This window comes from Podarcis vaucheri (assembly GCF_965113315.1).
Source record: "Podarcis vaucheri genome assembly, chromosome: 16".
NCBI classification, from domain to species: domain Eukaryota; kingdom Metazoa; phylum Chordata; class Lepidosauria; order Squamata; family Lacertidae; genus Podarcis; species Podarcis vaucheri.
In genome coordinates this window covers 23,114,722-23,137,948 of record NC_138754.1, presented here as the reverse complement: position 1 = coordinate 23,137,948, position 23,227 = coordinate 23,114,722, and the positions used below count along the sequence as shown (strand labels likewise).

The 23,227-nt window shown below is 45.8% G+C and overlaps 1 protein-coding gene across 5 annotated transcripts in view; it reads left to right on the top strand.

Annotated features, from left to right (window-relative positions):
* BICDL1 (BICD family like cargo adaptor 1) overlaps positions 1-23,227 on the top strand; it is a 58,676-nt gene that overhangs the window by 14,929 nt on the left and 20,520 nt on the right. For 3 of the 5 annotated variants that reach the window (XR_014214494.1, XM_082203199.1, XM_082203201.1), the window contains exons 3-5: positions 9,641-9,757; positions 12,679-12,690; positions 22,694-22,840. Coding sequence is in view for 4 of the 5 variants with exons in the window: in XM_082203199.1 (XP_082059325.1) it covers positions 9,641-9,757; positions 12,679-12,690; positions 22,694-22,840 (276 nt within the window). In the remaining variant the exon portion in view is untranslated. The remainder of the gene's footprint in view (positions 1-9,640; positions 9,758-12,678; positions 12,691-22,693; positions 22,841-23,227) is intronic. The other 2 variants (XM_082203200.1, XM_082203202.1) reach the window with 1 other exon arrangement.

The following is a 23,227-nucleotide window of genomic DNA, read 5'->3' as shown; positions in this document are numbered from 1 at the left end:
AGAACCCTCCGCCGCCCACCTAGAATCCTGCAATGCCCACTAGTGGGTGGTAGGGACCAGGTTGACAACCCCTGGTGTAGACCATGGGTAGGCAAACTAAGGCCCGGGGGCTGGATCTGGCCCAATCGCCTTCTAAATCCGGCCCGTGGACAGTCCGGGAATCAGCATGTTTTCACATGAGTAGAATGTGTCCTTTTATTTAAAATGCATCTCTGGGTTATTTGTGGGGCCTGCCTGGTGTTTTCACATGAGTAGAATATGTGCTTTTATTAAAACTGGGTTATTTGTGAGGCATAGGAAATTGTTATTTTTCCCCCTTCAAAATATTGTCCGGCCCCTCACAAGGTTTGAGGGACAGTGGACCAGCCCCCTGCTGAAAAGGTTTGTTGACCTCTGACAATATTGAGTTAGATGGACCAATGTTCTGACTCAGTATAGTGAAGAACCATGTACAGCAGGCATGTCCAACCAGTAGATCACGATCTACTGGGAGATCCCTGGCTGATCCTGGTAGATTGTGGGACCCTTATTGATCGTGGGATTAAATAAAGTTTACCGGAAGTTAACAAATAAAAGCTGAAGAACTCTGGCCAATCCTCCACAAAAAAGCTAAAGAACTCTAGGCAATCCACCCACCTCATGCATGCTCCTCCTCCATCCAATGACCATGGATAGATCACTGCCAGTTTTTTTTTAATATGGGGAGTAGATCACAGTCTCTGGGGAGTTGGACATGCCTGTTGTACAGCATCTGTTTTGCATGTACAGTGGTACCTCGGGTTACGTACGCTTCAGGTTACATATGCTTCAGGTTACAGACGCTTCAGGTTACAGACTCCAGTAACCCAGAAATAGTGTTTCAGGTTAAGAACTTTGCTTCAGGATGAGAACAGAAATTGTATTCCGGCGGCGTGGCGGCAGCAGGAGGCCCCATTAGCTAAAGTGGTGCTTCAGGTTAAGAACAGTTTCAGGTTAGGTACGGGCATCCGGAACGAATTAAGTACTTAACCTGAGCTACCACTGTAGACGGTTCCACATTCAATTCCCAACATCTCCATGTATTGCTGGGATAGACTCCTTAGCTTAAACCCTGGAGAGCTGTGGCCAGACAGTGTAGACAATATTGAGTTAAAAGGACCACTGATGTGTCTCAGTATAAGGTAGTTTCCTATCTTTGGCTCTTCTTGCTGCTTCGGAAGGCATACATCCCCTTCCTTCAGCTCCCGTATCCCTCCTGTCCCCAGAAGCCGGGGATGACGTGTGCATTTCCCCTCATCATTCTTGTACCAGAACAGTCAGCGCTGCGGCTTGCACAGCAATGTGCCTCACCCCTCCTTTGCTTCAGGACGATCAATCTCAGCCTGGATGGCTTATTTGCAATTTCCAGAGCGGCTCAGGAGCTCTTGTCGCTGGTTGCTAGGCGACTGTATATCACAGTGTCCCAGTCGGCTGGTGTTGCCACGGAAACAAGTATGGTAGTTCCTGGATTTCCCCCCCTGCAATTCTGTTACCGTGAGGCTGCAGATACCGTGGGAGACACGGCAGTGACGTCTGCAAGTGGCCACTGGGGGCTCAGCGAATGTCCTTTTAAAAAGAAATAGGTGTTGCGCAGTAGGGATGTTACAGGGAACAGACCTTTTTTACCCTATATTTTTATTATTTTGGAACAACAGCAAAAGCAAATTCAGCTGTTTGAGCACATATCATTTTGTGATGTTTTTCAGAAGCGAGGTGTCCATATAGTCACAGGGTCACCTGTTTTGGTTGGAGGGGGCTATTCTGCAACAAGTCATTGAAGCAATAATAGTGCATTAATGGTGGGCTTATCCTGGATCATCTACACATCACTCTGCTTTATTAGATTATCTATTATTATTATTTATTTAATGTATTTATACCCCACCTGTCTCAAAAGCTGGGATTCAAGGTAGCTTCCAATATTTAAAAACATCATAATAAAATACAGATTAATAAAACAATCCCACAATCAGGACCTGAGCACAACAGCCCTCTCCCACATTGTGATTTTCAGCAACTGGTATTCTGAGGCATACTGCCTCTGACAATGGAGAGAGAGGCAGAAAGAAGCCATCATGGCTAAAAGCGTTTGATAGTCTTATCCTGCATGAATTTGTCTAATCTTTTAAAGCCAGCCCAGTTGTTGGCCATCACTACCTCATAAGGGAGTGAACTGCATATAACTTTGCGCTGTGGGAAGAAGTACCATATTTTTTGCTCTATAAGACTCACTTTTTCCTTCCTAAAAAGTAAGGGGAAATGTGTGTGTGTCTTATGGAGCGAATGCAGGCTGCACAGCTATCCCAGAAGCCAGAACAACAAGAGGGATTGCTGCTTTCACTGCGCAGCGATCCCTCTTGCTGTTCTGGCTTCTGAGATTAAGAATATTTTTTTTCTTGTTTTCCTCCTCCAAAAACTAGGTGCGTCTTGTGGTCTGGTGCGTCCTATAGAGCGAAAAATACGGTACTTTCTGTTGTCTGTCTTGTATCTCCTAACATTCAGCTTCAACAGATGACTAATGAGTTCTAGCATTTTCTCCACACCTTCACAATGCATAATTTTATGCACACATTCCACCATTGCTCACCTTTTCTTTTAGGCAACTTTACACGAACATACAGATGATTGGCTATTTAAATAATTTCCCATTATCAAGCACAGGAATGATACCTTAGATGAAATGCACAATTTGTATATGATGGGGAGCTACTGGCAGGTTTGGGGTGATCCAGGGGTTTGCACAAGTATAAAACATGCAGCAACTTTTCATTACAGGACCCAGTTGCGATTCCTGGATGTGGCTGCCCTTCTTGGGGCCTACCTCGTTGAGAACATTACTTTAAAAACCCCCACTACAACTCTGATCCTTAGCATGCCCTTTGGATAAAAATAAACACTGAAACCATTCTCTCCATGGATGCTCTGGCAGCCATGAAACAACAGGGCTGTTTCTGAAAGCCTTCTTGTAAACTCAATACCTGGTGTTTTTGGTTTGAGGATACAGTGGTACCTCGGGTTACATATGCTTCAGGTTACATATGCTTCAGGTTACAGACTCTGCTAACCCAGAAATAGTGCTTCAGGTTAAGAACTTTGCTTCAGGATAAGAACAGAAATCAGGCTCCAGCGGCGCGGCAGCAGCAGGAGGCCCCATTAGCTAAAGTGGTCTTCAGGTCAAGAACAGTTTCAGGTTAAGAACAGACCTCCGGAACGAATTAAGTACTTAACCCGAGGTACCACTGTACAGTCATACCTTAGGTTACAGACGCTTCAGGTTGCATTTTTTTGGTTAATTATGCTTTGCGCATGTGCAGAAGTACCGAATCACAACCCTCATGTGCGCAGATGTGCCGCTGCAGGTTGGGGACACTGTGGGTTGCGAATGTGCATCCTGCACGGATCACGTTCGCAACCCGAGCATCCACTGTATATTCCACTATCTTGGCAATCCACAAAAGGCTGTTCAATGAACAGCTTACCTTGCAAGTAATCCTGTTTTAAAATAGCTTTAGCACACAGTCGGGGGTTATTATGGAACAGTGAGGCTATGTCCCCCAGTGGAATTGGTTCAATGGTTTTGTTTTTCTTTCGCAAGCAACAAGGCGGTTGGGCTTACTTGTGGTCTGGATGCCATGAGTGGCACACTGTGTAGCCATGGAGGCTGGTCCGCTGGGAAGAATGGGGCACTGCCCCACCAACCTCAGTCCCACTTGACCTTTTTGCTTACAACCAGGACAGGGTTTAGCCCTGGCCATCAACTTCCTTTTCCACAGTCTCTGCATTTCCTCTGTGGAACTCAGTAGGATGGAGGCAAGAATCCGTTGGCCCTCTCTGTCATTGTCTCCGGCCCCACCTACCTTCCACTCTACCAGTCCCAATGGGCACCACCCATTATGTGGGGGAAACTACTTTGAACACTTGTATGGGGGTGTGGTGTTTGCCCTCTTAGGTGGGTCATAAGGAAAGGGTTAAATGAGTATGAAGTGATTGGCCAGTGGGAACCAAGGGGAGGAGTTAGAGTTAAGAGTTGGAATTGTTTGGAAGTCAGTTGGGAGTTGGAGAAGGGAGAGGGAGGATAAGTCTGTGGTTTGGTCTAGTTTTGATGTGTGTGTGAGAGAGAAACTGTTAGGAGGAGTCAGATAGACAGTTGGGATAATCAGGAGTTATTAGGAAGGTATAGGTCAGTAAAGAAACTTAGATTAAGAAACTGACAAGAAAAATTACCTGAAACCATAAACTTGTTAAGGCTTATAAAATAAACTTGTTTATTTGGTTTAATGTTAACAGCTGTCTGGACTCCGTGTGTACCCGAGAGAAACGGGTTGGTGGCAGCGGGGAAGCAATCACAGTGGTGGCACAGGGATCAGTAGACCGTCAAACGTCCGGGGATCCTGTGTGATCGCCACAGGGGGCCCCCAACATTATCACTTGTGGGTCTGGCTGTGGCACAGGCCGGTATCACACAAGAGTTGCTAAATGCTGCTGTGTGGGTGTTGCGGTGCAACTACAAAGCCTACATTGGCTTGAATGGGTTATCACAGTGCCTTCTGCTTTCCCAACAATCCCAGAAGTGGCAAATTAAAATACTGCCTGAGAGGCTCAAGTGTACTGTTCCTGTCTTGTGGGGAAATTGCATTTATTTATTTATCATCTCACTTTCCCGATAAAATGTTCCACGGCAGCTCAACCCGCACTCTTAAATTGCAACAAAAGGCAAATCAATAATCAGCAGTGATAGTTTTAAAAGGAAGATGGACAATCGATGGCTTAAACCCAAGGTTTCACACACCAATAGAATTAAAATTAAGAGGTCAGGATGCTTCGTAAATACCTGTCTAAACGAAGAGCTTCAGCAAGTAGCAGAAGGCTGCTGGGGAGTGAGGCAGATCTAGAAAACCTACTTTCCTCTGTTTGAAAGGCCACCTGGTCCCAAGTTGTTTTTTTAAGATGAGGAATCCTAAGAACAGGAAGTGGTCTTGGAGTTGCTCATAAGTACCTTGCATTCAGACATTCGAATTTAGGTAGGATGCATAAAACAGCCTTCACAGAATATCATAATGCATAATGCATAATGCAAGATGGAGCAGTTCCGCCTGGCCTTTGGGCTGGACTCAGTCTGACCCCCCTCTCATTTTTTATTTATTTTTTGATGGAACCCCTTATATGGGATTTTGTATATAAATTTTCCCTCGGCTCTTTTTGCTGGCCCATGTAGGACCAGCACGGATAGTTGGCCCTGGTGAATATTTGACGTTTCCCCCCCTTATGGACTTGATTTATGGGCTACCACTAAAACGAGGCTGTATTTCAAGCTGTATTTTAAACTGTATTTTAACCTATATTTTAATTAACTGTTTGTTTGTCTGAAATGTTTTTACTGTATTTTATATTTGGTGTTAGCCGCCCTGAGCCCGGTCTTGGCCGGGGAGGGTGGGGTATAAATAATAATAATAATAATAATAATAATAATAATAATAATAATAATAATTATTATTATTATTACTACTACTACTATTATTATTATTATTATTATTATTTTATAGCATATGTCCCAATTTTCATAGGAACAGCAGAAGCTACCTTATACCGAGACAGACTCTTAGTCCATCTAGCTCAGTATTTTCTACACAATGGCAGGGGCTCTCCAAGGTTTGGGGCAGGTGACAACCCCAACCCTACTTGGAGAGCTGGGGATTAAATTTTCTGCATGCAGAGCAGATGTTCTGCCATTGAACTATGGCCTTTCCTATAAAGGTTTATATAGCCAAAGGTAGATATCTCAGTCCCAGGCTGTATGGGCATTAAAAATCAGAGCGGTGCCTCCCCTGAAGACTTCAGTGATCAGGCAAGGATATAAGGAATCAGGCTGCCCTTGAGGTATCCTGGAACCAAATTCTTAATGACCTTGTAAATTTCATACACACATACATAATTTTATTTGTATGCTGCCTTTCCATAGTTAAAACTATGCTCAAGGGGGCTTACAACATGAAAAAAATACTTAATTACCAGCATAACAAAATGGCCATAAACAATATATAAAACATCAAAAAGTAAGTAAACAACAACAACAACAACAACAACAACAACAACAACAACAACAACTTATACCCTGCCCATCTGGCTGGGTTTCCCCAGCCACTCTGGGCAGCTTGCAACAAAAGATTAAAAATACATAAAAACATCAGTCATTAAAAACTTCCCTAAACACAACCAAATTAAACAATTAACACATAAATCATAAGATCTAAAATGAAGTTGCAAAAATAAATAAATCAAAAACAGCAACAACCCTGCCTGCAACAAAACCCTTAAAGAATACCCCAACCCAATAGTTTATTCAGCAGCTTCAGCTTTCGTAGCTGGAGTCAGTCCGGGCCCCACCCTCCAAAGCCAGGTGGGAAAAGGCCTACAAGACAAGGAACAGGTCTTCCAGGGCTCACAGCCAAGATGAGAAAAGAACCTTGATACCTGACCCAGTAGTGTATATCCTATATCCTATATCCTATATCCTATATCCTATATCCTATATCCTATATCCTATATCCTATATCTATATCCCATCTAAATGGGAACAGAGATTCTTCTTTAAGGTGTCAGAGGACAGATGGTAGATGGCTTAGACGTAGCCCTGTATCAGGACCATAATCTTATTAACTCTGAGTCTGCACAGACCTGCACACTCACACTGGCATCTACACAAGAAGCAAGCAGATGGTCACTTAGCTCATCATCATGACACATGGCACTCTCTCTCCCCCACCTGCCTGCAGTACAACAAACAAAGCCACTGAGGTCACTTGTGCATAAGCCACTTTCCTGGGGTCAGAGTGAAGCTCTTTTCCAGGCCCCATGCCTTGCCCTCCTTAGTAGCACAGTGCACATCCTCAGTTCTTGCTGCAATGCATTTTTGTTGCCAGCAGGGGGAGCACTGCATGCACACCAATTTAAGAAGCACAGGTCACACTCCACACCTTACAGTGGTACTTCGGGTTAAGAACAGAAATCGTGCTCCGGCGGTGCAGTGGCAGCGGGAGCCCCCATTAGCTAAAGTGGTACCTCAGGTTAAGAACAGTTTCAGGTTAAGGACAGACCTCCAGAACGAATTAAGTTCTTAACCCAAGGTACCACTATATAAGAGTGCTTTAAATGTCACTGCAGGATCTGTGGTGTGGAGGAATGGCATAATTCAGTGGTAGATCATCTGCAGCTTCAATCTCCAACCCTTACAGTTATAGTTATAAATTTTGGGTTGGCATCTGAGGCATCTGATTTATTCTGATTTTAATCTGATTTTAATCTGTATTTCAGTCGATTGCTGGATTTTATGTTTTAATGTATTATATACTTTGATGTTAGCCGCCCTGAGCACAGTTTGGCTGGGGAGGGCAGGATATAAATAAATAATAATAATAATAATAATAATAATAATAATAATAATAATAATAATATCATCATCATCATCATTATCATCATCTCCAGAAAGGATAAGTGGAAGAGAAAGTTTAGACAATACTGAGCAAGGTCACTTCCAGATGACCTGCGCATTGAGTATTCATCTTGATTTGCTTGCACAAAGTTTGTGGGGAGGTTATGCGACATCATCAGCTGTTTTTTTGAGCAGCCATTCTGATTTGTTTGCCAGACAGTTATAGGATGTTGCGCCAAGCAATAGTTTCTCCCACTCTTTCCTGTCACTTTCCCTACTGCAAAGCATCCTATGTTTGTGGGCAGGAAGTGGGAATTAGTTCCAGCAAGGGAAATAGTACCCTCAGGATTCTGAATCTTTTTCAGCTCAAGAACTGTATTCCCTACTGAGCAGCCTTCTGGGACTACATACCAGTGGCAGGAGGAGCCAGGGGAAAAAGCAGGCAGAGCATTGAGTGTAAATTCTACTTTTGTGCAGTAGGCCGATTTCCACGCACTCTCACACGCCCTTCAGCTAGTCAAAAACAATAAAGAAAGTGTGTTTTTGCAAATTGGGGCAAGTGGGGGAGTAATGAGCAACCTCATGCCTGAGGTTCTCCCCACCACCACTGTACCAGATAAAAAATGTAAGCTTTTAACCTGATGTCCCAGCTGAAATGTTACCTAGCTATAAACACACTGGGTAGCCTTCTGCAGCTATGAGGCTGGTTCCATGTTTGATGTGGGAATGCCTTTTCTTTAAAATATATAGCAGGCAACTCTTTATCAATGGATTATTTCAAATGCCCAGGCTTCCTCCTTCATTCAGCAGATCTCATTTTCAGTTGCTGGGAGATGGGTGCCTCTGGCACTAAACGAGGTCTATTTTTACTTTTTGCAAAACAGAATGGTAATGATTTCCTTTGGGAACATCCTAGGGCAATTTGTGAATAACTGGAACCAATTCCCGGTCTCACTTTTTGTTTCCTTTTTAAAAAGCAACATCAGCCTTGCAGGAAAGTGGCTATCCCTGAAGCTTTATTCCTGTGAACCTCCAACATTGGGGGACTTCATTGCTTCTGCACTCTGAGGTGGAAGACATTTCTCCACATGTGTTTATCAAGTGTGATAGGTTGCTTAAGTGTCTAATGCAGATGTGAGGAAGCTTTAGCCCTCCAAATATTGCTGAACTACAACTCCCATCATCCCTGGCCATTGCCCACACTTGCTGGTGCTGATGGGAATTGTAGTCCAGCAATACCTTGCGGGTCAGAGGTTCCCCACACCTCGTCTAATGCACAATGCCCCTTCCGATCGTCAGGAGGAGGGGGGGTTGCGGGATCACGACACCACCCACACTCGCCCTCGCGAGGCTGGTGCCAGCCTCGCGGGAGGCCGCCGGGATTCCCCCAATTAACATCCCCTTGGCGCCAGCCAATCGGCTGGCGGCAGGGGCGGGCCTTAGAAAGGCCACTTAAGGTCGGGGCAGCCCTCGGCTCGCCCCTTTTCGCCCGGGAGACGACGCGAATTGTGCATTAGACGAGGTTCCCCACACCTCGTCTAATGCACAATTAGAGTTAGACAGACCCAATGGTAAACTGAAATTAGGATGCAACCCTGTACTTTAGATCAGTCAGCCAAGGGAACTTAGAATTTGGAAGACACTTCCATTACAGTAGGAATGAGGAACCTATGGCACTACAACTCCCATCTGTCCTATGCTTGCCAGGGCTGAGGGCAGTTGGAGAGCTACAGGTCCTCCACCTGCTCCATCACAAATTATGCTGTTCTCTTTTGTCCTCTGGTGGTATTGTTAGGTGACTTACACCAACTGCATGTGCCTGCTTTGAGTACAGATCTGAAAGCTCACCTGTTTACAGCTATAAGATTTTTGATCATTGCCCAATGGAAGAGCATTAATTCCCCATCTATAGCAGCACATATCGATAAGGTGTAGTAAGTTCTAGCATCCGATGGAATTACTTATTTAAGCACATCATGAATCCCAGTTGTATTTTTTGGAAATGCTAACCTGGTGGAACGTGGGATTTGTCACTGTCCTACATGAAGCTGCCCAGCTATGATGACAGAGCCATTCTGCCAGCAGAGAGACACCAGTGTTCAGTGGCGAGACCAAAACAAGGCAGAGTTCTACATTAAAACTGTTGGTGCCTTCGATGATTGATTGATTGCCCAGCCCTTCCATCTTTTGCAGGCATCGGAGGTGGAAAAACAGCTCTCTATGCAGGTTCATGTCCTCCAAGAGGACTTCAGGGAGAAGAAGTCATCGACCAGCCAGCACATTGTACGACTCGAGAGCCTTCAAGCAGAGGTGAGTTCCCCCCATGGCTGGAATGGTCTATGGCAGTGGTAGAGAAGCTGGAGGGGAAGGCTCATAGCAAAATGGTAGAGGGTCCAAGGTTCAGTTCCCAATGGCATCTCCAGGTAGGGCTGGGAAGAGCCGCTGGAGAGCCGTTGCCAGTCAGTGTGAACAGTACTGGGCTAGATGGATCCACTGGTCTTATTCAGTATAAGGCAGCTTCCTATGCTCCTAAGTCGGTCCAAAGGCTGCAGGCAAACACACACGCCCTACCCTGACACAGCAGGCCCATATTTCCTCTACCCCATTAAGAATTGGACTATAAAAAAGGTAAAGGGGCCCCTGACCATTAGGTCCAGTCACGGATGACTCTGGGGTTGTGGTGCTCATCTTGCTTTATTGGCCGAGGGAGCCAGCATACAGCTTCTGGGTCATGTGGCCAGCATGACTAAGCCACTTCTGGCGAACCAGAGCAGCGCACGGAAACGCCGTTTCCCTTCCTGCCAGAGCGGTACCTATTTATCTACTTGCACTTTGACGTGCTTTTGAACTGCTAGGTTGGCAGGAGCTGGGACAGAGCAATGGGCGCTTACCCCATCGTGGGGATTTGAACTGCCAACCTTCTGATCGGCAAGCCCTAGGCTCTGTGGTTTAGACCACAGTGCCACCCGCGTCCCATAATTGGACTGCATTCCTCTAAGAATTGTTTGCTTTATCTGCAAAGTGTATGTGTGTGTGTGTGTGTGTGTGTGTGTGTGTGTATGAGGGTGTGAGAGATAATGAGGTGGTGCAGGGAGTGCTATGCAATCCTCCAAACACCTCCCACCATTGATTTCATCCCCTAATTGATACCCCCTGAAGTAATATGTTCTTCAATTGGGGGGGGGGGAATCATCCACAAACCCCGGTCTATGGTCCATTTTGCAAGGATTCCAGAAATGGCGAGGCCACCATTGCAATTAAGACCAATTATGCATTTAGCACCATTAAATGGTGAAGCTCTTTCTGGAATGTTCCATGTCAGCCTTGCTGGCTGGGGTGGAATAACTCCCTTTACATAGAATGATGGGGGAAAGCTTAAAATAGATTGAATCTTCCTTCTAGACCACTTAGAGTTGGAGTTTTCATGAATGTACAGGGAGTATTTTTAGTTGGGGGGAAACCCAGCCAGATGGGCGGGATATAAATTTATTATTATTATTATTATTATGTATTATTATTATTATTATTATTATTATTATTATTGACATCCAGCCTGCTGCTTTCTGGATTCTGAGGACACATTCACACCATACATTTAAAGCCCATTGGTTCCCACCAATGGCAAGGAAACATGGGAACTGTAGTTTGTTAAGGGTGCTGGAAGTGTAGCTTTGTGAAGGATAAAAAATACAGTTCCTACTATTCTTTGGGGGTTTGCCACATGCTTTCAATGTGTGTTGAATGTGCTTTAAACGTAAGATGTGGGTGTTTGTAGAACTAGATTTGGAGTTCTTGCTCCATTGGCAAAATTCTCCAGATTTCCTCTTTAATTCATGTTTCTAGGCCTTACGGTTATAGAAATAACATATGGCACAGGCAAATATAAAATACCTGCTCAAAGAACCCAGAGGCTGGATCAATGCAACTTTGAGCAGGAACAGAAGCTTCTATATTTCTCTCTTCTCTTTTAGCTTCCTTTGGGCCCCCAGATCCTGCCCACCATGTTGAGACTCCTGTTTTCCCAATGACCCATGTGTCTATTATTTTCTGTCCTTGTCTTTCTTCCCTTTCCCTCTTACTAAACAAAACAAAAAAGCTACAAAACCGTCCAATATTGGAGCAAAGTGAAACGAAGTGGATAAATATTTGTTGCATTTTGCATAATTTATTCCACTTGTGGGGGTGAGTGTCTGCCATTTCTAGCATAGAATTATTTCCCCACTCTTCCTGGGGCAGCAAAAATGTCTCTTTGTCTTGCCCTACTTGATCCTCCTGGCCAAGTAGGTTGGCCATCATTGGCATAAATGCAGAGATGGTTTTGTCTATAATTTGTGCTTTGTACCATGATTGCACCTGCAGTGGGGCTAAGCTGAAGTCACGCATCAGTATATTTGTTCTGCAGGTGAACTGTTTTGTGCCGAAGGAAGGTTGTGCAACCAAATGCATAGGCAGGTTGCTGGTAGCTTTGTGTAAATAGCTTCTGCTAGTGCAACCTTGTACAACATGGGTTGGCAAACTAAGGCCCGGGAGGCAGATTTGGCCCGATTGCCTTCTGGATTTGGTCCATGGATGGTCCGGGAATCGCTGCGTGAATCGGCATGGGGATTCTGATCATTCGGGCTGTGCCATTCCTCCCCCACGCCGCGACAGCGCCTCCTTCCTCCCTCCTCCTGGCTTCTTCCTGCCCTGCATAGAGGAGGAAGGGGGCTGGGCTTTGTTGAGCCAGGGTTGGCTGAGTGCCATTTTAAGCAGCCCCTCTCTGGAACCAGCCCTTTTGTTCCGCTCATCATCCGTTTGCCGCCGCCAGCCCCTGCTGCTCACAAGGCACAGGTAAGCAGCCACCGGGGCTCATCTGGCGCTGTGGAGAGAGTCGTGGGGGGGATTCCCCCCCAATATAGTCTGGCACCCCACAAGGTCTGAGGGACAGTGGACTGGCCCCCTGTGGAAAAAGTTTGCTGACCCCTGTTGTACAACATTAAAACTCAACATCTGCTATAGTAGCCCTTGCTGAGAATGTTAGAGTCCAATAGTATAGAGGGCCACAGGCTCCCGCCCCACTCTGTTTATTAAAAAAAAGGTTGGAGGGCTGGGATAATCATTTTGTTTTCTTGTTTTAGAAAAGGTTTCCCCTCCTCACCTTGAGCTTTTAGGTTTCTTGGTTTCTCCTCGTCAATCCTGACTTGTCCCCTTTCTCTCCTTCCCCGTTCCCTTCCTACTTGACTGTGGAGCAGCAAATCCTTGAAGTAAGTACAGAAGTGGTCCTAGGGTGCGAAATGCATGTCCATCAGCCTCCACGTCTTGCATGCCATGCTTGTGATGCTCTTCATGTCTCTAGCTCTCTGGGTTCTTGGCTTCATCTTTTTCTTGTCTCTGCTGGTCTGCAAGAAGAGTTGGGGAGTTGGTACCCTCAGTGGAGGCTGGTCCGTTAGGGCTGGTCCACTACCTCCATTTCTTGCATGCCATGCTTGTGATGCTCTTCATGTCTCTAGCTCTCTGGGTTCTTGGCTTCCTCCATCTTCTTGTCTCTGCTGGTCTGCAAGAAGAGTTGGGGATTTGGTACCCTCAGTGGAGGCTGGTCCACTACTCACGAATCCCAGTCTACCTTCAGTCAGCTCCCTTCTGCCTGGCTTCTGACTTGTATCCAGTCCAGAGGGTGGCACTGCCTATCAGTTTCCTCCTCCTCCTTAGTCTCAATGTTGCCCCCATAGAACTTAGCAGGGGGGAGGATGGGGACAAAACTAGAATTGGTTGGCTCTGCCTCTTATTGACTCTAGCACCACCTACTGTTGGTCTCCCTTCCTTCTGCCCCACCAGTCCCAATGGGCACCAGCCACCACTGGGTACAATCATTCATTGATAAAGGATGCTTTCATCATTGACATATGCATTGCTTTTAAGTCTTGGTATCTGTGTTGATATTTCTCTCTTCCAAAGACCTTAAGACAATGGCAGGAAAACCCAGGGTGTTGCTTGACTCCACCTGCCACCATCCCTGATCATGTTGGCTGCTGGGGCTAATGGGAGTTGAAATCCAATAACATCTCGCTGGTCACTGGTTCCCACCCCTGCCATTAAAAATTGCCAGGCTGGATAAAGCTATTTCATATATCTTTTTATACAGAGTTTTCTTTGTTGTTTAGCCGTCTTAGTCGTATTCGACTCTCCGTGACCCCATGAACCAGAGCATGTCTTAGAAGCTCTCCCTTTCTTCTCAAAGCTTCTCCTTTTTTATGTCCATGGAGTTTTCTTGGCAAAATACTGGAGTGGTCTGGCAGTTCCTTCTCCAGGTGGATCACATTTAGTCTAAACTCTCAGCTATGACCTGTCCGTCTTGGGTGGCCCTGCACGGCATAGTTTCTTCACCACGACAAGGCAGTCATCCATGAAGGGGACATACAGTATTTTTGGCTCCATAAGACACACCTGACCATAAGACACACCTAGTTTTTAGAGGGGGAATGCAAGAAAAAAATATTCTTTAAAGGGAGTGCTGAGCAGAGCCTGTCTGCATCCCAGGCTCTGCTCAGTGCTCCCTTTCACAAGCTGCGTGGAGCGTGTGTGTGGCTCTTGGGGGCTTTTCACCGAGGATGGAGAAGGGCAGCCCTTCACTGATGGTCTGCCCTTCTCCCTCCTCAGGGAAAAGCCCCCAAGAGCCACACACACGCTCCACGCAGCCCTTTAAAGGGAGTGCGGCTTCTGTGGGAGGTGGGGGAAGGAACAGAGCCGCGTGCTCTGTCCCTCCCCCACCTCCCACAAAAGCCAGAGATAGCCATGCGCAGCCTCCACAGGGCAGCGGGATGAAGGCTCCCCATGCCCTGTGGAGGCTTTGCGTGGCTAAGCCAGAAGCTAGAACAGCAAGTTCTGGTTTCTGGTTTAGCCGCACAGCCTGCATTAGCTCCATAAGACGCACACACATTTCCCCTTACTTTTTAGGAGGGAAAAGGTGCGTCTTATAGAGCAAAAAATGCAGTAGTTTTCTACATCTCTATAATATCCCCCCTTACTTGCCTTCTTTCAAAACTAAAAAGCCCCAAACGTGGTAGCCTTTCCTCATAGGATCATTTTGACTGCCCTTTTCTAAACCTTTTTAAAACCAGAATTGTACATCAGTACAGTGGTACCTCCGTTTACGAACTTAATCCATTCTGGAAGTCCGTTCTTAAAGCGAAACTGTTCTTAAACTGAGGCGTGCTTTCCCTAATGAGGCCTCCCGCCGCCAGTGCCCTTCCACCGTTCGGATTCCGTTCTTAGACCGAGGTAAAGTTCACAAACCAGCACACTACTTCCAGTTTTGCGGAATTCGTAAACCGAATAGTTCATAAACAGGACTGTTTGTCAACTGAGGTACCGCAGTAATGGGGAACCTCTAGTCCACAGGTCTCATTACGCCCTGCAGGGGACCTAATTTGGCTTCTGAGACCACCAAACCCAAGTTGCACCTCTTTCCCACACGGCTGCCAAGGAGCAACTGGGAGCTTTAAGTGCCCTCTTAATAGTTCCTTGGCAAGGAGAGGCTTGAATCTGGCAACAAATGCATGCCTCACTCGGATTGGTTCCACTTGGGAGCTGCTCATCAGTGATGACTACAAATCCCACCTCCTTTGCCTGTGTGATTTGAAATCAAACCACGCTGGCAAAGGAAAATGTTTCTACTGATGTTGTGGTGATCTGAGGTGGTTGGCGGGTGCGCGTACATAGTATGACCCCTGCTGTACACAGCATTCCAAGTGTGGTTGCACCATAAAATTGAATTTATCTAATTTGCAATTTTATATACCACTTTTCATTGTCTTAAGTCTCACAGTGGCTTACAGTGATAAAAAAAGAAAACATTCAAAATTTAAAATATAAATTAAACCTAATTCTCCGAAATTGGAAATCTCGGAAATGTAAACATAAAATATAAGATTGTTTATTTAAAAAATCAGAACACCGTTCAAAGACCTGAAATAAAACAGTTTTAACTAGACATCTAAAACTCAGCTGATTTTATTTTTGATCCCTTTCCTAATGATCTCTAACATGGAAGACGCCTTTTTCACAGTTGCTGTACACCTTGTGTATCTAGAAATTGGGTTTTTCTTTCTGCTGAAGAAGAGCTCCGAATGTCTCAAAACATTTTTTAGGTTCTTTTAAAGCATGTCTGCACTCTATATTGCACCTAGCCTTTCTCAGACTTACATATTTCTGAGGGTTTTTTTAAAAAAATTCTTTATGGGGCCTTTTGACCTTCTTGTGTGAGAAACAGACTGGATAACGGGAAAGGTCTGGAACTGGTGAACTGATATTTGTGTACTAAAGAATTACAGACCACAGGACGGATGTGAGTAAGAAAACATAAAACGTACGGGCAGAAAATCCCTTCAGTGGCACCTTGGGGGATGCTGAAAATTTCCCTAACACTCCCCCACGGGTACTGAGAACGCTACTCTCGGACCTTTGCTTTAAAAAGTCTGGCGTCCACTTGCAGCATATTTGCTGGGACAGGGTTTTGTTTACCTGCCTCTGGTGGAGGTTGCACAGACAGAAAAGGGTCTCAACAGGAAACATCAAGAAAGTGGAGACTGATCCATTGGGGCAAATAGGGCACTGCCCCACTAATCTCAGTCTGCCTTCAGCCACAGCCCCTACTTGCCTACCTTCTTATAATCAGCCCTGGCTGTCAAGTTCCTCCTCCTTAGTCTCAGGGTTGCCCTTGTAAAGCTCAGCAGGGAGTTGGAGGATGGGAACAAAATTAGCATGTGTTGCCATTGCCTGTCATCAGCTCTGGCGCCACCTACTGTTGGGCTCCTTGGCTACTGCCCTACCAGTCCCAATGGGCCCATATCAACATCAGTTGAATCCTACTTGTTAAGTTGTGGGTGGACATATCAGACGAAAAAGCAATTCTTCAAATAGCTCTTGTTTATTCACAGGCCAGGACAGAACTGAACTGAAGGGTTCAGTCAGCCTGCTTATATAGAGCTCCAGTACAACGTAACTGTAACAATTTTCTAAAACTATCCAATCACAGAACGTCACTTTCGATCCCTTATTTGCATAACTATCTACAGTATCCCCCTGCTGGCCCAAGGGTGAGAACTTCAGTACATAACACTACTTGTTCTCTGAAAGCTGCTGTTTTTAATTGCCTTCCTTAAACATTAATTATTTTAAAATTTATTTTCTTGCTTCTTCATCCTGTCTTTCTCACCATGGAACCCAGGCATCATACCATGTGGTTTCCAGGCAGTCCTCCATCCAGGCCCTGGCCAGAGCTGCTTAGCTTTGTTAAGGTGGTACCCTCAGATGTGCCTTCAGATCATGGCCAGGACCGTTACTGATGTCAAGGGAAAGGGCAGTAGCTCACTGGTAGAGCAGCTCTTTTGTAAGCAGAAATTCCCAAGCGATCAACAGAATGGCCAAAAATGTTTAAACAAGAACTAATGTAAGCTAGAGAGCACTTTTGTGTGGACTAGAAGTCATCGTCTCAAGAGTAGTTCAAGCAAAGAGAGGTGTTTAACCCCAACAACTCCAATAAGGACATAGCTCAGTGGCAGAGCATCTGCTTTGGATGTAGAAGGCCCCAGATACAATCCCAGGCATCTCCAGGTACTGCAAGGAAAGACAGTTGCCTGAATCCCTGGAGAACCACTACCAGGCAGCGTAGACCAGGGGTAGGCAACCTAAGGCCCGGGGGCCAGATGCGGCCCAATCGCCTTCTCAATCCTGCCCATGGAAGGTTTGGGAATCAGCGTGTTTTTACATGAGTAGAATGTGTCCTTTTATTTAAAATGCATCTCTGGGTTATTTGTGGGGCATAGGAATTCGTTCATTCCCCCCCCCCCGCCCCCAATATAGTCCAGCCCACCACGTGGTCTGAGGGACAGTGGACCGGCCCATGGCTGGAAAAGGTTGCTGACCCCTGGCATAGACAATTCTGAGCTAGATGGACCAGTAGTCAGGCATGTCCAACTCCCAAGAGACTGTGATCTACTCCCAGTATTAAAAAAAACTGACAGTGATCTATCCATTGTGCAGTGATCTACCCATTGTCATTGGAGGGAGGAGTGTGCGTGGGGTGGGTGGATTGCCCAGAGTTGTTGAGTTTTTTGGGGGAAGGATTGCCCAGAGTTTTTTACCTCCCCCCCGTAACTTTTTGTACATGATAAGGATCCCATGATCTGCCAGGATCAGCCGGGGGATCTACTGGTAGATCGCGATCTACTGGTTGGACATCGCTGGTCTAAATCAGTATAAGCTTCTTATGCTTCTAATGGTTTTTAAACCCTTCCCTTGGCACATTGACTGTCCCTATGAACTACTTCTGTTTCTACCGAGCCCAAAAGAGAGGGTGGTTTCTCCATTCTTGATTCTCTTGATCCATTGCAGAAGGCAATTTTATCAAAGTCAACAGAGGATACTCCTCAGTGTGGTCATTCTCCTCTGATTTGTCCTTATCTCAGAGCAAAATAGTATATGAGTCATATGTGGTACCCAGTGGGAGGAAAGAGGGGGTGGCAGGGAATGCAAACAGGGAGTAATTGTGTTTTGCTGATAAAGCAAAATAGTTTCTGTAGAATCAGAAGTAATTACCTCAGTTAAAACAAGTGTGAGTGTTAAACAGCCTTTCCCAACTTGATGCCTCCAGATGTTTTGGACTACAGTTTCCATCGGCCTCAAACAGCACCGCCACATAGTGCTGTGGTTGATAAGAATTGTCTTCTGAAACATCTGGAATGCACCAGTTTGGGAGAAGGCTAGCACAAAATGTGGTGATCATCCAGCAGGCCTAATTGATGGGAGGTCAATTAGACAAGACTGGCATGCTCCGTGCCCAAGCAGAGGTCCTCAGGAAACCGCAGCATTCCTCACAATCTCAGCCACACAGAGTGCACTGCCGTCCATAGCCTGAGAAACAAAATGGAGGTTGAGAAAGGAGGAGCTGTCATCACCATTAACAAACTGGAGAAGGTGCAGGCGTTTGAGTGGCAACTTTCTCCAATGCTGCATTGCACAGGCCCTTATTCTCTGATCCCATTTTCTACAGAGGTACAAGACACTATGTGTATAGATGCACCTCGAGAGAGCCTTAAGCAGGCATTGAGCTGCTACTCAAAATACACAAACCAAGTAACCCACGGTTTGGGGATCGATACCATCACACCCCTGCTTGGTCTCTGAGATCATGTAGAGGAGTGCTGTTCGTTGTACAGTGGTGCCTCGCAAGACGAAAAGAATCCGTTCTGTGATTCTCTTCGTCTAGCGGTTTTTTCGTCTTGCGAAGCAAGCCCATTGAAGGATTAGCGGATTAGCGCTATTAGCGGCTTTTCGCGGCTTATCTGCTGATCGGATCAGCTGATAAGCGGCTTAGCGGTTTAGAAAAAGGGGGGGGAGGAAAAAACCCCAGCAGGAACTCGCAAGACATTGTCGTCTTGCGAAGCAAGCCCATAGGAAATTCGTTTTGCGAAGCACCTCCAAAATGGAAAACTCTTTCGTCTAGCGAGTTTTCCGTCTTGCGAGGCATTCGTCTTGCGGGGCACCACTGTATATAGATCAGGCATTTAGTACTGCGGGCATTTAGTACTGCGGGTCCCATGCTGTGGAATGCTCTTCCAGCAGAGATTTGGCACGCACCCTGTGACTTCTACGCATCTCCTTTCTATGCTAGCAGGCCTTTGTAGCTGCCTAATTTTTGTTTTTGGATTAGCCAGTTACCTCAATGGTTATCTGCATTTTTATTTTTGTCAGTGATGTTTTATGTTTCAACGTTCAGCACTATCCTAGTACTTTATTATATGGCAGAATGAAAACACTTTTATCAATAAATAAAGAACAGAGTTACAGGGACAGGCCCAGATCCCAACTCTGCCAGGACTGTCACAGAACCTAATAATATCACTTACAACATTAGGGGCTCCTTCGCTGCTCATCTTTCAATGTGGTATATATGCTGTCATCTGCCAGAAGCGCCTTCTGCATTAGGACAAATAGGCCAGACTCTTCTATGCAACAGAATAGGTAAAGGGACCCCTGACCATTAGATCCAGTCGTGGACGACTCTGGGGTTGCAGCGCTCATCTCACTTTATTGGCTGAGGGAGCCGGCGAACAGCTTCCAGGTCATGTGGCCAGCATGACTAAGCCGCTTATGGCGAACTAGAGCAACGCACGGAAACACTGTTTACCTTCCCGCTGGAGTGGTACCTATTTATCTACTTGCTCTTTGACATGCTTTCAAACTGCTAGGTTGGCAGGAGCAGGGACCGAGCAATGGGAGCTCACCCCGTTGCGGGGATTCGAACCCACAGCGCCACCCGCGTCCCTTTTATGCAACAGAATAAATGGACCCAAATTTTATTTTAGAAACAGCAATAGCCCCAAACCAGTGTGGGGACATTGAAACTTTCGAAGAACACCCTGTGACTGACCTTGAGGTATACCATCCTTGAACAAAAAAAAAATATTCAAAGTAGTTTTTAAGATGCCACAAGACTTCATTGTTTTGACAAAGGAAATTCCTTCACGTCATGTGCCTGTCGGAGCATATCTACATAGGAATAGCCTTGCTGGATGAGAACAAACTACTCCAGCATCTTTTTCTCACAGTGACCAACCAGGTGCCCCCATGGGAGTGATCTGGGGTTGTGTCAACCCAACCCAGCCAAATTTGACTAGGAATTGCCCAGAACTGGTTCAGGTTCTGGGCTTTGATTGAATATGGTGCACACAGACACATATTGGGATTTCCAAGCTGACTTAGCTGCAACAGTCACAAAATGCAATCATTCCACTACAAACCATTGACAATTTAAACATTAAATTAAAGCTTTTTAACAGAGAGAGGGATCTTTTCTCTCTTTTTTTACAGTACTGAGTTTTACTTTTTTTAAAAAAAAATTATTCTTTTATATAATAATAGTAAAATAAATAATAATATACATTTAGAGGGGGGGAAACTGAATAACAATCAATAGTAAATCTCAGTGTAATTTGTTCAAAGAAAATAAATAGACTGTATTATACCTAAATTAATGTTATGGATTTATGTGAGATCTATAAATGTTTCTGTACCACACTAGAATCTCTGAATACTGGGTGCTTGGGGACAAATAGAAGAAAGGGGTCCGCCTGGTGAGCTTCCAGAGGCAACTTGGTGGCTGTTGCTGGTAAATGAGCCAGGGTAATGTAATGGATAGAACACGGGTAGCCAACCTGGTGCCCTCCAGATGTTGTTGGACTCCAGCTCCCATCAACCCCAGCCAGCATGGCCAATGGTCAGATATTATGGGAGTTGTTATGTACTGAAGTTCTCACCCTGGGCCAGCAGGGGGATATTGTAGATAGTTATCACTCAGGTCCACATATGCAAATAAGGGATTGAAAGTGACGTTCAGTGATTGGATAGTTACAGAAAGTGGTTACAGTTGCGTTGTAGTGGAGCTCTATATAAGCAGGCTGGCTGAACCCTTCAGTTCAGTTCTGGTCTGACCTGTGAATAAACAAGAGCTGTTTGAAGAATCGCTGTGTCGTCTGATATGTTCACCCACAACTTAACAGAAGTTACAGAGTGGGAAAATCTGGAGGGCACCACAATGGCTACCCCTCAGTTGAAGTGCTGGCCATGGACTGGGGGGACCCAGGTTCAAATCCCCACACAGCTGTGAACCTCACCGATTGACCTTGGGCCAAACGCCTTCCCTCTCAGCTTCTATGGATATAAAAATGAGTTTCTGCAACACACAGTGAGGATTCGTGAACATTATACAGCATTAACTTAAGTGTTAGCTGCAGGTTTTGATGGGGGATTTTATTGTACGGAACCTCTGAGAATTTGATTTGGGTAGGGGAGAAATGTGTTCTCTGTTTTGAATCGCTTGGAGAAAAGGAGAGCTCAAATCTCCACTCCATGGGTGACTTTGAACCAGTCAATCTTTCAGTCTAACCGACCTCACAGGGTTGTTGTCAAGACACAATGGGGAAAAGGGGGAGGGGTGAACCATGCACACTACAGTGGTACCTCGGGTTACAGATGCTTCAGGTTACAGACTCCGCTAATCCAGAAACAATACCTCAGGTTAAGAACTTTGCTTCAGGATGAGAACAGAAATCGGGCGGCAGCGGCGGGAGGCCCCATTAGCTAAAGTGGTACCTCAGGTTAAGAACAGTTTCAGGTTAAGAACAAACCTCCGGAATGAATTAAGTACTTAACCCGAGGTACCACTGTACTTTAAAGTCCTTAAAGGTAAAGGTAAAGGTAAAGGTAAAGGGACCCCTGACCATTAGGTCCGGTCGTGACCGACTCTGGGGTTGCGGCACTCATCTCGCTTTATTGGCCGAGGGAGCCGGCGTACAGCTTCCAGGTCATGTGGCCAGCATGACTAAGCCGCTTCTGACGAACCAGAGCAGCGCATGTAAACGCCGTTTACCTTCCCGCCAGAGCGGTACCTATTTATCTACTTGCACTTTGATGTGCTTTCGAACTGGTAGGTTGGCAGGAGCAGGGACCGAGCAACGGGAGCTCACCCCGTTGCGGGGATTCGAACCACCGACCTTCTGATCGGCAAGTCCTAGGCTCTGTGGTTTAGCCCACAGCGCCACCCGCGTCCCTTAAAAGTCCTTGGTGGAGTTCAATATCTATTTGAACTCCATTAAAGTCCTTGGAGGAGTTCAAATAGATATTGGCGTAAAAGTAAAAGAAAAGAAGCAACAGTCTTTGGCCTGAAGCAGCAAGAAGGCCTCTTCCCCAAATCTGACGGGGCTGTTTAGGTACCTGTAATCCAGACCATGGAAATTCCCCCACATTTGACTACCTAAAAGAAAAAGGGGGAAAGGCCCAGTGTGGAAAGCAGTTGCATAAACAAATCTGTTTGTGCTTTGAAGGTGTAAGCAAGGTGCTCCGTGGGCAGACTGAGAGAGGGGCAAGGCGTCCTTTCCTGGCGTTTTTATCTCTCTTGGGAATTCCAGAGAACACAGCGGCCTGGCTTCCCTCCTTCCCTCCCTCCTCCTTTGCCTGGCAACCCACATTCCAGCTCTCTAAGAGTTTAAATTCCTCCCCCACACTCTCTCTTTCTTGCCTCTCCAGACAAGTTTCTGGCCAGGGGGAAAGCGGACTCCCCTTTTGACTACAGGTGCAGGTAGATTTTGCATTCATTTCTCTCCTTCTCTACACCTGGCGGAGTTCTCATTCTCTCCAGGCTGGGAAATCACAAACTCTTGAGACTTACTTTGGGGGTTCCTTTTCCTCCCCCCCCTCCTCCGCTTTCAGATTAAGATGCTTACGGATAGGAAGCATGAGCTGGAGCGTCGGCTGAGTGCCATGATGGAAGAAAACAACCTTCTTCAGGGGACGGTGGAGGAGCTTCAAGATCGCGTGTTGATTTTGGAGCGGCAGAGTCACGAGAAGGACCTGCAGGTATGGGGGAACAGGGGCTTGGGGAAAGGGGGAGACAGCTGGAAGGAAGGGACTGATTTAAAATATTATGATGATGATTGAGCGATGCTGCCAGATCACCAGTTTGGGAACAGGAAGGTAACATTGTGAGGCTTGAGCAACCTGAATATTGGACTTTTACTAGTGTTTCAGGAATTTATGTATAGGTGGGGGGGGTTGCCCCTCCAGCAGATATCATGCACATGCAGCCCACTACCAAAACCAGCACAATCACTTTTGTGACTTTTGTGATTTGTCCCTACAAAACACTTCATCACAGTTTCTTCCTATCTATTCAAAGGGCCTTTGCTGCACGATACCAAATGTAACAATTCACTGATAAATGTCTCTATGTACTGGCTCACTGGG